The sequence below is a fragment of the Sphaerodactylus townsendi genome, linkage group LG05, assembly GCF_021028975.2.
Source record: "Sphaerodactylus townsendi isolate TG3544 linkage group LG05, MPM_Stown_v2.3, whole genome shotgun sequence".
Classification (NCBI taxonomy): domain Eukaryota; kingdom Metazoa; phylum Chordata; class Lepidosauria; order Squamata; family Sphaerodactylidae; genus Sphaerodactylus; species Sphaerodactylus townsendi.
In genome coordinates this window covers 57465094-57480412 of record NC_059429.1, presented here as the reverse complement: position 1 = coordinate 57480412, position 15319 = coordinate 57465094, and the positions used below count along the sequence as shown (strand labels likewise).

The following is a 15319-nucleotide window of genomic DNA, read 5'->3' as shown; positions in this document are numbered from 1 at the left end:
ACTCAGCTTTCTCACAAGCCAACAGCGCATTCTCTCTCCCAATGGCTAACAAAGACACAAGCCAACATTAGCCAATTGAGTGGGTGTCAGGCTGTATCCTTTCTACAGGTAGTCTGCTGGCCCACCCCAGCATACTGTCATCATGCCCCAATGTGGGTTCCTTTGGTCAGTATCCTTAATGTCCCCTGCTCCCCACACTGAGGGCTTTCCTCCAGCATCAGCCTGCTATAGATAACAAATACTAAAGTAACTAAGAAACTCACAAGGCCAAGTTGTACAGAGTATGAGAATATGAGAGGCCTCTTCTTCACTTTCCATTGATGACTTGCTGCTAGCCATTCTGTCTGAGATTTATACTAATAATAAAAATAATATTCTATTTATATTCTGTCTTCCCCATCAACATGGATGTAAGGTGGATTGCAACCAGATATATCATAGATAATAAACAATGAACAGTATAACATTGAATAAAACATGAACATAGCTTTTAAAAGGTGGCATCTAATCAAACCACTCTCCAATACTAGCAATAATACCCTTTGGGGGAGCCCTTTGGGGGAGGGCGGTATAAAAGTGGAACAAACAAACAAACAAACAAATAAATAAATAAAAATAAAATAAAATAATAGAGAATAATACAAGAGTAGATAAATAGCATACCCAACATGCTTAAAACAAATGCAGGGGTGGAGAGGGAAAAAGGCTGGAAGAAATCCTGGAGAAGGAAGATAATAAGAGGAAGCTTCCAAGGATTTCGGATGTTCCAGGTGTCTCAGGTGTCCAGGCCAGCTGATGGAAACTTTCACTGTCATCAACTGTAGGTTGTGCAGAACATCTCTGTCTTGCAGGCCTTTGGAAATTAAGAGGGCCCATGAGGGCCTAGGTGTTCTTGAACAGGGAGTTCTACCAGTGAAAGGTCACAGCTGAGAAGGCCATGACCTTAGTGGTGGACAGCTGGAAGGTCTTTGGACCAAGGATCACTGACAGATTGTCTGAAGGTGAATACAAGATTCTATTGGGGGGTATAATGAGAGAGGCAGTCCTGCAAATACAAGGGTCCCAGACCATTTAGGGCCTTAAATGTAAGAAGAAGAAGCTTGAACCTGATCCAGAACTCACTCCAAAGCCAGTTCAGCTGGTGGACCACAGGTGAGATATGTACACTCCAAGGAGTTCCCATTAAGGTCTGCAAAGCTGCATTCTTCTAAGAATTCACAGTCCTGGGAGATTGGGAGGGACCCCGTTCAAGGTTCTGCAACCCCTACCAAGGACTGCATGGAAATGAGAGCAGTTTGCTTTTCAGCAGCCGCTTCTTCCTCTGCTTCCTTTAAAGTGATCCAAGCTTTTTCTTGCTCTCCATGTGGTTGGCCAAGAAATTCTGACTGCTCCTTTTCATGGGCAGCTCAGGAGCAGGTTGGGATGTGTGTGCTGCCTCACCATGGGAGAATGGCATTCACAGTATACCTTTTGCCTAACAGGAAGAACAAGGGATGTTCGCAGTGCAGTACCACATCCCTGTTCAGCATCGGTCTCCAATTTGCACTCTTGCTTTTAGCAATTTGCAGAATGCACTCTCTAAAGGCTTTATGAAACATAGATATTTGGAAGGATCTGGTGTGAGCTGACCAAACTTGCATGGAAACAGAGCCAGGGCTGTTCCACGTGCAGAGTTGCTTTTTGCCCTGAGCTGTTCCAAGTCCAGAGCTGCTTTCCCCCAATTTAAATCTGTTCATCTAGTGAGGGCATTTTTCAGTCTGCTCCTTCTTCCCTCTTCAGTGTTGTTGACTGGGCTGTAGTCGTGCCTTTAGTTGTGCAGTCGTTCAGTCGTGCCTTTAATTGTGCAGTGCCCTTAGTCGTTCAGTTACATGCTCTCAGGACAGTTTCTATGGATGTGCCCCTTTTGTTGCAGCCAAAGCAGATCTTAGGCCCTCTGTACCACCAGAGTGGTGGTAGTTTTGGCGTCTGGGGTGGGGTTGGTGGAACTTGGAGTTTTCACTTGGCTAGACACTCCCTTTGTGCACAGCTTCTGCATTTCCTTGTTCCCCTTGGCCCTTTGCTCGCTTACTCCCCACATCTAAAGCTGGTCAGCCTCTCTAGCAGCATAAGGGTTTGGGAGTTCATCTGTTCCAACTTTTTTTGACAGATGCCTGTGCTAAACATTATACAGTTTTTTACAGACCTGCAGATTGATAGCATCCAGATACACCACTTTTCCAGCAGTATTTGCATGTGGTCCACAAAAATGCTCAAAGGCTTTCCTGCCCCCATATACCCCAACTGCTGCATGGCTGGCCTGCATTGCTTGCTCACTTGTTTCATGTATATGAAGTCCACCCTTTTCACTTGACCTCAAGGGTGAATTCTGATGAGATGCTGAAGTGTTTACAGGTTCTTTCTCTGAACAGGATATAATCAGCCAGTAGCCACAACTGCAATTCACCCAATAGTTCTAGCAACTTTCCACAAACCTTTGACCTCAGGGTTCTCAAGAATGTGCCTTAGGAACAGTGGTGTGTGTGTGTGTGTGGGGGGGGAAAAATAGCACCCAGGGCAGAATGGTGCCTGCCCTCGCCCCCAGGAGACCTTGTGAGCCCCAACTCCTGCAGAGGCCTCTCTGGGGGGGGGGGTCTCGCAAGATCTCCTGGACTAAGATAAGTGGGGGGCACAGGGGGTCTGGGGAAGGGGGAGGGGTGTGGGGGTGATTTTCCACGTGACCCCAATGATGTGTGCCCGGGGCGCAGCACACACACCCAGCCCCGTTGCAGCTACGTGACTGTTTAGGAATATTTTGTTCTACACAAGCATTCCCAAAGTTCACTAAAGAACAGCTTTAAATCCTCATTCTAGGATAACAGGGTAGTCTTCTGAAAGGCCACTGGTTCTCAGTTAAAGCACAGTTTATTCAGTGACAGACAGCAAGTAATTAGCAAACCCACTTAACTTCCTGGAGACAAGAGAACAGTGTGTATTCCCACACACACATGCACACAGACAACCTGTACCTTACAGTGCACTATGGCGGCATGGATCAGAGGGTCTGACTGACAGGATCTCCTTCAGATGGAGATAGGTCAACCATGTTCTGGATTTTGGGATTCTGACACAGAAAGGCTTGTTATTTTCTGAACACTCTCTGTTCTATCAATGTATCAACATGAAAATGCAGAGGTCGGTGTGTTTTGGCTAAGTCATTTGAAGGAACTTGGAACACCTTGGAACACCAACGTTTTTTCTTCTTCTTTCCTGCAGTAGTTCTCATCTTGTCTATTTTGTAAAATGTTTACTAGTTCACAAAAACATATTTTTACAGCTGTCTAAAAGGAATTATACTACAAATCACCTTGCAACTAACCTTGCTGAATAATTTGCTAGATTTTATTTGAGGAAGGGTTCAAATATGCAGAAGAAATCTGTATTTGCTGAGAAGAGGGTGAACCTAACAATTTTGGTAACATGGATTTATTTTTGCTTTTTGTATTTTTTTGTAATTTTTATTAAAATACTCTCATGTTGCTTGTCAAGAACACTGCCAGCAATCAGAGCTGAAGTATGTTGTCTTAAAATTAGTTGAATCCTCAAGAGCTTAGAAATATGCTGAATCTTAATATTCAGCAAATATTTGTCTAGTTGAAATAATCAGCAAAAAATCATTTAAAGCTGTTATTTTCCACAACAGACGTATGGCTACAATTCTCATTAGAGGTTGGCCAGGTGCATGGAATAATTTCATGCAAATATATGGCTAGGATAAGTTTTACTGAAACAACGAGCCTCCAAGTAACTACTGTATATGTTCTGTGTATTTTGAATTGCATTTATGACATTTTTCTCCTTAATACTTTTAGACTTGTTAAATTACGAATATTGGAATTACGAGAGAATCACTTGAAAACTCTACCAAAGTAAGTGCTTATGTAGTTTAGTTAACTGAAGTATTTGGAGAGCCACCTTTCCTAGTGGGAATTGTTCTGTTTTTGAAATGATTTCCAGTGCAGTGCCTGTTTTAAATCTTTTGAACATTCTTGGCTGATACATTTGAGCTATCAGTGTTGATGCCTACATATAAGTGTTGAGTGTAAATCACAAGCACTTGGAGAAGGCAGGTAAACACTTATATTTGAATACAATCTAATATATCCATTTATATATTTGTTTAACACAACTTCTGTCAAAAGACCCAAACCACTGGAAAACATATGCATATTTTCCTATTATGGAAGAAACTTTACTCAGCTAGTTAATAAAATACTTAAATGCATGGCTTCCATCCAAAACAAGAGACTCTTGCAGTTGCAGTTGTTGAAATTTGTTTCATGATTCATCACAGCCACAGGCATACCTACCAGTCTCTAAACTGTTACCTGTAATAACCTGGGAGTAGACTTCAAGCTCTGTCCTCCCCTCTCTGAAAAATTTCCTTTCTCCACGTGGTACCATTATTTGTGAATGAGTAATAATCATGGTGAACACAAGTCAAATTTTGAGTTAATAACATTTTGCAAACCAGCTTCATACTAGAATTTCATGCCCTGGTTACTATTTTAACGCATTGTGCAGACTCTTTTTGTAACCCTCCTAACATCTGCATTAGGTATTTGTATTAGGTGAGATCCAGTTGAGATGAGTTTTTTTATAGGATACTGAATTTATATAGAATACATTTGTGTTGAGCATCAACTTTCAAAAATGAAATTATTTAGCAGGATAAAAATTATAAGGGTGTAGTAATCATTCAGGAATTACCAGGTCTGAAAATAGCAATGGTAAGTAATACTTGGGAACTTTTAATATCTTGTGAATTACAGAATGTAATGTGGGATTATAAACTCTTTGGCAGTACTTGTTCTGAACTCAGAAAAAGCATGAATGCTTGAAGAAGCTTATGGAAATGTCTTCTATGTATATTCTTGTGGATGTAACAATTCTGATATAACTTTTCTATGGCTCATATTTTATACACAAGTGGAGTTCTAAAATTTTATATGTACATTAGTAAATGTTGTGATGAAATTGAATCACATCTGTATATGATGCAATCCTCATTATTTGCACTTCAGTTTTCTGAATCTAATCATCTGAATTTGTGTATCCCCTGTAAAATTTCAATCCTGTACCATTGAAACTCTGATTGATTTGGATGTCTGAACTATTCAGTTGTCCTGAATTCAGTGCTCCCCAGGCCTGTCAGCATACGAAGCTTGAAGTCAATCTCACTCCACTGAACTCAGTATTTTCTCCTCTGGACATACCTCTTCAGAGTCTCCCAGCCCTGACACTTGAGATAGCTAGGCATTGACCTTGGGGTCATTAGCATGTAGAATGTGAACTGCTGTTGAATTGTTACCTCTCACCCAATGGCCATTCAGTTGAGTACATGCTTATATTTGATACCCACCAGTGCAGCATTGAAGTTCTTGCTAGTGATTTGTGATGACTTTTTAGTCATATGACATTTATTTTACAGGTACATTGATAAAAACCCAAAAGTTACACTTCTGACACAGATTTCACTGTTGGTGTTAGCTGGTCAGTGAGTTACATTCTCCAAGTGCATTAGTGTAAAAGACAGTGGAGCTGTCTGATTCTTAATGTTTGTTACTGTAATTATCCCCTGTTCTTGCATGTCAATCACTATGGTAATATTCTGCTTCATGCATTTAAAACAATCTAATATGACAAAGTACAACAATAGAAAAACTTCAGCATTTTAATACCACAAAAGGTTTTGATATATAATGTTAATATTAAATAGATATTATTTATTTAGTAGTAAATATAATTGCTATGAAATATAGCCATTTGTGCTTTATGAATATTCCTCTTTAACAAGGAAACAGGCTTGGCCATTGTAGTAGCTAATATGTAAGGGGACAACTGATAGGGATCACCACGTGGTATAAAATATACAAATTGACTGGGAGTCATGTATCTCTAATGAGCCAGTGGTAAGATACTGTATTTACAGTATCTTACCACTGTCATATTAGAGATATACCACCTACCAAGTGAGATGTTCTCCATTGGGAAAATTAACACCAAAAATCCAATCTTCTAAAGGCGTAAACAAGGTTGCGTTTTGGCCCCCCTCTTATTTAACCTCTTCATCAATGATCTGTCCCTGGACTTGAGATCTGTTAACTCACATTGCCCTAGCTGTGGAAATGAGCCTCTCCCACTTCTTCTGTTCGCGGATGATGCACTACTACTCTCCAGAACGAAGACTGGCCTAAACTGTCTCCTGGCTAAGTGCAGCAAGTACTGCGCACGTAACTCATTACTCATCAATCCCGCTAAATCCAAAGTGATTGTGTTCGCTAACATCTATAAATCTACTAGGTGGATGCTTGATGGTGCATCTGTCGAACAGGTTAAGTTCTGCAAATTCTTAGGAATCGTTTTTCACCATAGAGCCCACTGGTCCAAACACAGAGACCTTGCTGTGAAAGCCTGCAGAACCACAGTGGGGGGGTGTTGAGAACTTCTTTTTCACAAAAGGCAACAGATTTATACCTGCCGCCTTGAAAGCTTTCAACATGAAAGTCATTCCCCAACTTCTTTATGGGATCCCTTTGTGGATTAATGCCTGGAGCCACAAAGTGGAGAGGATACAGTCATCCTTTTTATACAAAATATTTGGAGTTCCACATTGTGTTCCGTACGCTGCACTTTGTCTGGAGGCGGGACAACACCTACTTGTTACTAAAGCATGGCTAGCTACCCTTAAATTTTGGGTTCGCCTGTGTTTTAATTCTGACACCAATAGTCTTACCTATTGTATCCTCCCCCAACTTCAGGACTCCAAGTGGTGGTTCGCAGTTGAAACCAAAATACTCTCCCTGGGATTTTCCTGGGATGCCCTTCAAATGCTACCTGCTTCTGAAATTTTTTCCCAATTAAAAAGGCGACTTCTAGATCAGGAGTTCCAAGTTCTGCAGGATAAAGCTCGAAACAACTGTTCCCCTCTCTATCATTACATCAAATTTAAAATTAACCAGGTGGCAGATTACCTGACCCAACTCCTAGAGCCCAACCAAAGGTGGGTATTTACGAGGGCACGTTGCAACTCCTTTCCTTCATCTATATTACAAGGAAGGTTTTCTAAGATTGCCCCACAAGATCAAAAATGTCCCCACTGCATTTCCATGGCCCAATCTATGGAACATATATTTCTCTATTGCCCTAAATATGAGGGAGCCAGGACCAAGCTCTTTGCTTTGTTCCCTGTAAAGTTTAATAAATATACAGCAGCTGGGAAGGTCATATTCTTATTAAACAACTCTTCTCCTGCGATTGTAACCTCTGTAGCCAAGTTCCTATCAGACATTTTGGAATAATTTATTCTGTGCTGGCTCTTCATGTATAGAACAATCTGACTTATCAATGCTTGTTTTCTTCCTTTTATATTTTTAATGCTTAATAAAGGTAACTAATGAAAGCATATTAGAGATATGTGAATCTATTCAATTTGCAGTATGGGCAAAAATAGATATAAAATATATCTGAATATTCTACATGCTAATTCTAGCATCCCCACCCTGACCCCAAAAACAAACAAACTAATAGCAAGGAAAAAAGAGGAAGCTATATAAAACTAGCTGCTAGTGACCTGGAAAGAGGGTTTTTTTAAAAAAAAAAGATAGCCAAACTATTGGCTACAACACACATCCACATCAAACTATGTAGGCTGAATCACTGTCCCATTTGTGAAAAGCATTACCAATTCTCATTTTAAATAAAATCTCTTCCATTTTTATCTTGCCCTTCCTCAATGAGCTTGTCTTCACAACAACCCTGTGAGGTTGAGCATGAATGACTACACCAATGTCATCTACTGAACTTCATAGCTGAGCAGGGATAAAAACTAGTTTCTATCATAAAGGTACTAAGCCCACTAGGGGTAGTCAATGTAAAAGATTAGTGATGTGATTATATCAACCTTTTCATAAGCCGAGGAGGAATGTTGCAACTTAGTACAGATAATCTCTTTTTCACCCTGAATGTTAGGCCCCTTCCGCACACGCAAAATAATACGTTTTCAAACCACTTTCACAACTGTTTGCAAGTGGATTTTGCTATTCCGCACAGCTTTAAAGAGCACTGAAAGCAGTTTGAAAGTGCATTATTCTGCAAGTGCGGAATGAGCCTAGTTAATCATCTGCTGTTGTTTTCTATATCATATGAAAGTGTATAGAATAATCTGGAAACCAAAGAGCAGAAAGAAATGAAATCAGAACTCTTCCCCAGTTGGGCAGTGCTTGTATAGATGGAAAAGGGGAAAGATTGCCTGCAGTAGTTCTTCAAAATCTGGGTTATATTCTTATGTAAATTCTGAGAGCAACAGTGACTACTTTGAAGGGGGAGAGAAGATGAGTGCCAGATGCTACAAGCATGTAGTGGAGTGTATAAGTGGCAGTGATGGAATGTTCATGAATTTTTGCCTATTCAAGTTGTGTTACTGTTACGCTGCATAATATGTTGCTGTTTAAGCAACAACTGGATCCATAACAGAAGAATTCCTAAAAATGAACACATGTAATCCTGAAATATCCTAATTATAGAAAGGATATAAAAATATCCTGAAAATGGAATTTTAGGAGTGCTATTTTATAATAATTACTGTGCTATTATATTTCTTAGCAGTTTTTAACAGCATACCACTAATTGGTTGAAATATAGTATCATATTTCTCTGCTAAGAATATTCATTCTCAGAATTGTGTTACTTGCGTGATATAAAATGTATTAAAGACCATTGAGGCTATATTTTGATAAGTACTAGTTTTTTTCATGGATTGTTCAGATATCTCTTTGTATATGCTGTTGTGAACAATGTTTTTAAGTGTGTTTTTCCAAAAATGACAGTTTCCAATGTTGTTGTTGAGTTTTCAGGTCAGGGAGAAACAAATGATCGGTATGAATTTCTGAGGATACCAACTCTTATTCTGATTTTTTTCTATAAAATATTTGAAGGTGGGGGTTGTTGTAGTAATATTTAACCTTACTATAACTCTCACTGATTTTTTAAAAAAATGGTTTTATTATTTCCTACTGAAATTCAAAGTTGAATGAGCTTTAAAATGCAGTTGGCTTTTTCAGCACTTGAAAAAGCATGGAGGTGGGAACCTGAGCCTCTCTTGCTTCCAAACTGAGGGCCTGATCACAGGGGCAGAGCAAAAGGGAACTGCGCCCAGGGCACACATGTGCCCTGTGCCCCTGCCCCTCCCCTGCACTGGCGTGTGCATGGGGCATCGCCCCCCCCACCATGCCCTGTTGGCGCTATGCCACTGCCTGATCAGGATTGGGCTCTCATGGCATTTGTATTGGGCTCTCATCTTTGTATATCTCTCTAAAATGGCAACTGCATCTCTATGTTGGATATGTGGATGGTGTCATGTCTAGTTTTTCCCTGTTTCTTAGAAGCTAGCATTTTTAACTTTTTAAAGCAAGAGTTTTTCTGTTCTGCATAAATTACTTCTGAACATTTAAAAGGTTTTTAGATGTTTCATATGTATGTGATATCAGTTCAGAGTTTATCATTTGAGATGAGAAGTGTGTACCTATGGTAAATAGGTACCTATGTGTACCTATGGTAAATATGTCATTTGAACAAATACTAATTACAAAAATGGGTTTTCCATATAAGGAATACATTTTCATGATCCTAACTTCATAAGGTTGGAAATAATTTCAATTAAACCAGTACATTTTATTATTTAATCGGAGCTTCTCCTTGTGACTTGGTGCCCTCGCTTTGTGTTCAGGTATGTGTATGCCTCTTGCTTCAGGTAGTCATCCCAGTTTAATGGGTTATCTCAGGAATGGAGTGTTTTTCCAGATGCACAGAAATCAGTTGAATCAGATGTAATATGCTTCAAGTCAATATAGTTTTGTGCCAGCTTAACCATTTTCTTCAGAGTAGTCATCAATTTACATGCAAAAGATGAAAGTAATCAGTACACACCTACATGTTTGAAATCATGGCACGTATGCCTGTGTGTGACTTGACAGAGAAATGGCAGATGATGAAAGAATTAAACATTCCACCAACTGTGTCTTCTCCAAATTATCTTTAAAGTTTTTTTCTTTTCTTTTTAAAAAGTTTTGGCTGTTACGTGGGCTTCAGCATAACCTGTAGTTTGCTTCACTGTGTATTATAGGATTTTTAAAAATCCCATCACCACTTCATCCATGTTCATGAATGATGCATCTTAAAATTTCAAGTCGCAATGAACAAGATTGATTTATTTCAGGCTTATGTATTAAACCCCTTTCTGACCTAGCCTTTATATTTCAGTGCCACCATTTACTATTAAAGTTGAATTATTCTGTATGACAACCCAAGTAGTTTGGTGAACAGGGAATGAAACCATACATTAAATGAGGAAAATGAAATATTTATTTAGAATGACTTCTTGAATATATAAAGATTAAACAGTTGCTTTTCTGGATATTTTCAATTACTTGTAATTTTTTTAATGGTGCTATAAATCAGGCAATCACTTTTATAATATGTTGTGAGGGAGGTGGCATTTCTTTTTAAATTTCTGAACTTGAACAACCAACTTTCCCTCAGGCTGTTTCCGCACAGGTGGAAAACAGCACCCTAGGGACAGTAAAAACATCGTCCCTGGGGTGCTGTTCACACAGCAGGCTCTGCTGCATCAGTGCTGTGCTCGCCCCCCCGGCAAGCAGTGCAAAGACGTTGCTTTTAAACCTCATTCAGGAGGGTGAGGTTTTTAAAAACACCGGCTTCCATTTGGTGCCAAGCAAACAGCCATTGCTCTGGCCTTGGGGGTCCCCTGGCCACCACAATGAGATGGAAGACAACAGGAGGTAAGAGCCAATTGGGAGTGGCGTAGCCTGTGCGAAGGCTGTGCTGTTGGCTGCGCACCCAGTGGGGACTGTCCATGCGAACGGTCCCGGGGGTGCATCGGCATAAAGTATGCCGATGCACCCCCGCTCAGCTGGCCATGCAGAAACGGCCTCAGTTTAATTTCCTTTCTCCCACCTCCCCCTCCAGTTAGCTCTTACAAAGCACCAACTTAATTTGCATTGAACTCTTCTTTCTGATCATCCTCTTTCTCAGGCTTCCAAGACTGTTTCCACACTAGGTGTTTCCCACAAGTCTGCCCCTTTAAATCTTCATTCTTTGCTCTGGTCTCTACACTACCTCCCCCCATTTTGCTGCAGCTTCAAGTTCTGTGGGATGATTTCCCACTTTTTCTGGATGTTCCTTTTCCCTGAATTGTATTTTTTGTTGATTTCTACTCACTGGATTTAAGTGGTGAGTCTTAATCCACAGATGTTAGTTCTGCCCTTTTCCAGAACAACATCACATATGTCATTCAGACCTTGCCTACCAATCTCATTCCCTTCTCACTGTACTGTGCCCTCCCTCCATCAAAATTGTTTTTCTGTTTGTTTTCCCTGACCTTATTTTATTATTTTAAAGGACACACTGTCTTTGCATTATTAAGGTGGTTTTCATTAAAGGGAAGTTATGAAATCACTGCAGAGTTTGTGCTTGTCCGAAAGGAATTTCAGGGGAGTGGGTAATATTGGTGGGTCTGGCATCCCTGTTAAGATATTTTAAAGAAGTGATATTTTCTGCTGCCTATGGGAAAGTATACATTCTCTCCCCACTCCCCTTTTTGCTTAATGCTACTGCAGAAACACTATATTTTATCCAGAATCGGGTTTTTTGCAGGCTGTTCCTTGTTCTTTGTGTACTCTGTGTGTGTGGTTGCCCAGAAGGGGGGGATGCTGTTGTCATTACAGTGCAATTCAGAACAGACTTACTTCACTCTAAGCCCATTAACATAAATGGGCATAGACTGAAGTAGCTCTGTTCTCAGTTGTACTGTTAGTTTCCTCGGTTGTCACTTCTTCCCCATTGTTCTCAGAAACTCTCAACCCAACCCACAATTCACAGTCATCTGGCCATAGCCACTAACACTGAAAAACCTGTCCTTTAGGGGCAAAACATCCTTTCTGGAGCACCTCATTTCTGTTCTGGGGGTACCCCCTCCCCCAATTGATTACATTAAGTAACCAAACATTAAAAACCATGTCATTCTCATTATTTGAGCCTCATCTCCAGGGCAGGGCAGGGCAGGGCAGGGCAGGGCAGCCTACTAGTGTACTTTTAAGGGGAGGCGGGAACACCACTCAAGATGAGTTGTAGCCAAACTTGCCTTTTTCATGTCCTTCTTCTTCCATTCTCATTTTGCTAGTCTATCATTTATATAGAACACTAGCAAGATTTGAGTCCACTAGCACCTTAAAAACCAACTAGATTTCCAGGGTATATATTTTCAAGAGTCAATGTCAAGGACCCCAGTTTATTCTTCCTGTTTCAGACAGCTTTTCTCTAGCTGTTCAGTCATCTTCAACTCCAGCCTTTATTCAATTGGCACCAAAAATGGCAGCATGGGTTGTGCCAGGCACTTTTGGGGAGGGAGGAGACTGTTCCACAGTTACATTACCACCCCTGAAAAGGCCCTGACTCAGGTAGCCACCTGCCTCCATTCCATAGAAGATAGCAAACACCCAATTCAAGGCTCTGATGAAAATTTTCTCATGCAGGCTGGATTGTATGGGAGGTGGTGGTCCTTTAAATATCTGGGCTCCAAACCATTTACGGTTTTTAATGCCAAAACTATTATACTGAAGTGTGCCTGGAACTGGAACTATCTTCCCCTGGCTCTACAGCACAGTGCCAGACCTAGTAGTGCACATAAACTTTTCCTGTTGGCCACTTACTACTGTTTATAATAACTATGCCACTTATTAAATTTACCTAAAGTTCCAAATGCTGCTCTTTACCCTAATATTCCTGCCATTTTTACCCCACATATATCATCATATTTCCTTGTATGTTTCCCAAACTATGAATTCTTTATTGTGTTATCTATTTTTTTAAAATCTGCCGATTGTATTTTGAGATGATAGTCTGACTCTCACAGACTAAACTCAGATTCTCTAAGCCAAATACTTATGCCACTGCCATTCTACTCAGACTTTCTTTTTCCTTACCTGGCATGTTTTGCCAGATTTTTGAGGTTATGTGAAATTCTCACATCACTAGCATTGTGCTCAATGTAATCCTTCCCCCACCATCTGTTCCTTGTTTCTGTTTTCCCCATGCTTACAGCTCATCTAACACTACTCATGTTCAGAATGCTCCAACTACACATAATGTTTTTCATATTTTTGACTTTAAAAAATTGATGTATGAAATCCATGATTTTTTGACATACATCCAGTGGATATAATTACTGTCTCCCTTTTGTTAGCAGAAACTCAGGGCAAAGCTAAGACATGACAACATCCACAGTTTTGACCTGTGATGCTAATGCTATATGAGAGAAAATGGCTAGGGAGGCTGTTTCAGTACTTGAAAAGGCACGAGAGGAATGATTACCTGGTCCTGTTTCACTGCAGGTCTGATCAGGATCGGATCCCCGTGGCATTTTTAAATAGCCAAATTCTTCTCTAAAATGCAGTCAGCTTCTGTGGGTTAAACCCAACACTATAACATCTAGTCTGGCCTTTTTCCTTGGCAACCTTTTTGGCAACCAGTGAGTCAGAATGTGGAGTAGCTATTTCATTAAAAGGGAGTATTAATACTATATTTATTTATTTCAAAACATATTAATTGTTTGATTTAAATGCATAGCTTTGCTGAAAGTAATACCAGATGTTCCTTCTATTTTCCGCACATAACTGCTTATAAGCTAGAAAATATTAGCATCAAATATAGATTTGAACACTTCTGCCTTTTATGTACATTTATTAATTCAGTGATAGCTGGGTAGATAGGATTTGCACACAGCAGTACCAGCCTCAATGTTTGGCAGGGTTTTAGTAAGACTGGGAAAGATTTGAAAAACAATAAAACAAGTCAAAGTGGAAGTTAAAATTAGCTGTGTGGATATATCTAGTTTATTATGACAACATTGTGGGTGGTTAATTTTCCATTGTTTTTACTGAAGGCTGAATAAATCATCACAAATGTTATAATACCATCATGTATAGCCAAAGAATTTATTTGTATCAATGAGGGTAATTACTGAAAATATCTTGGTAAGTTTTCTTTAAAAAAATAAATCTAGGCTCTAGCTCCCTGTGACACAGTGGCCGATTATGCATGGCGAGGTCCCTGTGACTTCAAAGAGAATAGACTGGGGAGTCTGTTTGGGGGTATGTTTGGCATTATTCCCCACCACCTTGTTTGCAGTGCAGCAGGCATTACCAGTCAGCTGGCTTTTTGCTTGCATCCAGGGGAGGGGGGATTTTCATGGATTCTCTATTTCGTATACACACTTTAAGTTTTAATATAATCTGTAATTTCTATCTTCAATGTTATCAATAGATTGCTATATCTATTGATAGAATGATATATTGACATAAAAAGGCAAACTATTAAAGAAAACTCTTGAGTATCTGTACATCTGTACACTTTGCCCGAAATCTGATTGTCTTTTATGGTGGGAAGTGAGGGGGAAGTAATGGCAGCGTGAAAACTGCAAAACCACAAAAGGACAATGTGAACTCCTGAAGTGGTGCACCCAGGGACGTAGGTATAGATTTCGGGCTAAAATTTCAGTTTGTTACATATTTCTAAATTATTTGAAATCAGATCAACATGTTTTATAGCTTTGACTCAAGCTTGCGGTCAGAGGTTCATATGTAAACGCTGGTGTCCCTAATCTAGAAGGAATTGAGTATTCACCCAACTCCCTTTCCCCTTCAGACTTCCATAAAATGAAGGATCACTTCTAAGTTTTTGAATCACCTCTGAACTAGGGATGGGAATTATTCTCCCACACAAAGTTTAAATTTGCGTCCTGGCTAGGGTTTGGTTCTCTCTCACTCAGCCAGCTCCCTTTGTTCTAGACACACAGTTCAGGAAACAAACCTGTTCTGTTTTTAGAACCTGGAGGGATTCTTCTTTCCCTAGAAATTTATTCTCCTCTTCCGCTAGAGCCCTTTCCCCCAAAAGCTCTTTGCCTGTCAACACCACAGGTCTATACACAGACACTAAACACATCTGAACCCCCCGGTTCCAAGAGTTTCAACCTGTTTTTCTGTCAGCAAACCTGATTGAGTTCTAAACACTCCCCTCCCCCCACCCCCAGCATTTCAATCATATATACAGGATCTGTGAAATATTAATCCTTCACAGTCAGGGTTTTTTTTCCTGCCTTTGCATGCTCCTAGCTTTGAAGTAGCATTATACCAATGGAGTTTTAACATGCTATTTTCCTTAGGTCTGTCACACACCTGTTCACCCTCTTGAGAAAATATACAGGTCC

General features: G+C 40.0%; 1 protein-coding gene across 9 annotated transcripts in view; it reads left to right on the top strand.

The window, feature by feature from the left end:
- LRRC7 (leucine rich repeat containing 7) overlaps positions 1-15319 on the top strand; it is a 268314-nt gene that overhangs the window by 117066 nt on the left and 135929 nt on the right. For all 9 annotated transcript variants that reach the window (XR_007244582.1, XM_048497223.1, XM_048497228.1 and 6 more), the window contains one exon: positions 3849-3905. Coding sequence is in view for 8 of the 9 variants with exons in the window: in XM_048497223.1 (XP_048353180.1) it covers positions 3849-3905 (57 nt within the window). In the remaining variant the exon portion in view is untranslated. The remainder of the gene's footprint in view (positions 1-3848; positions 3906-15319) is intronic.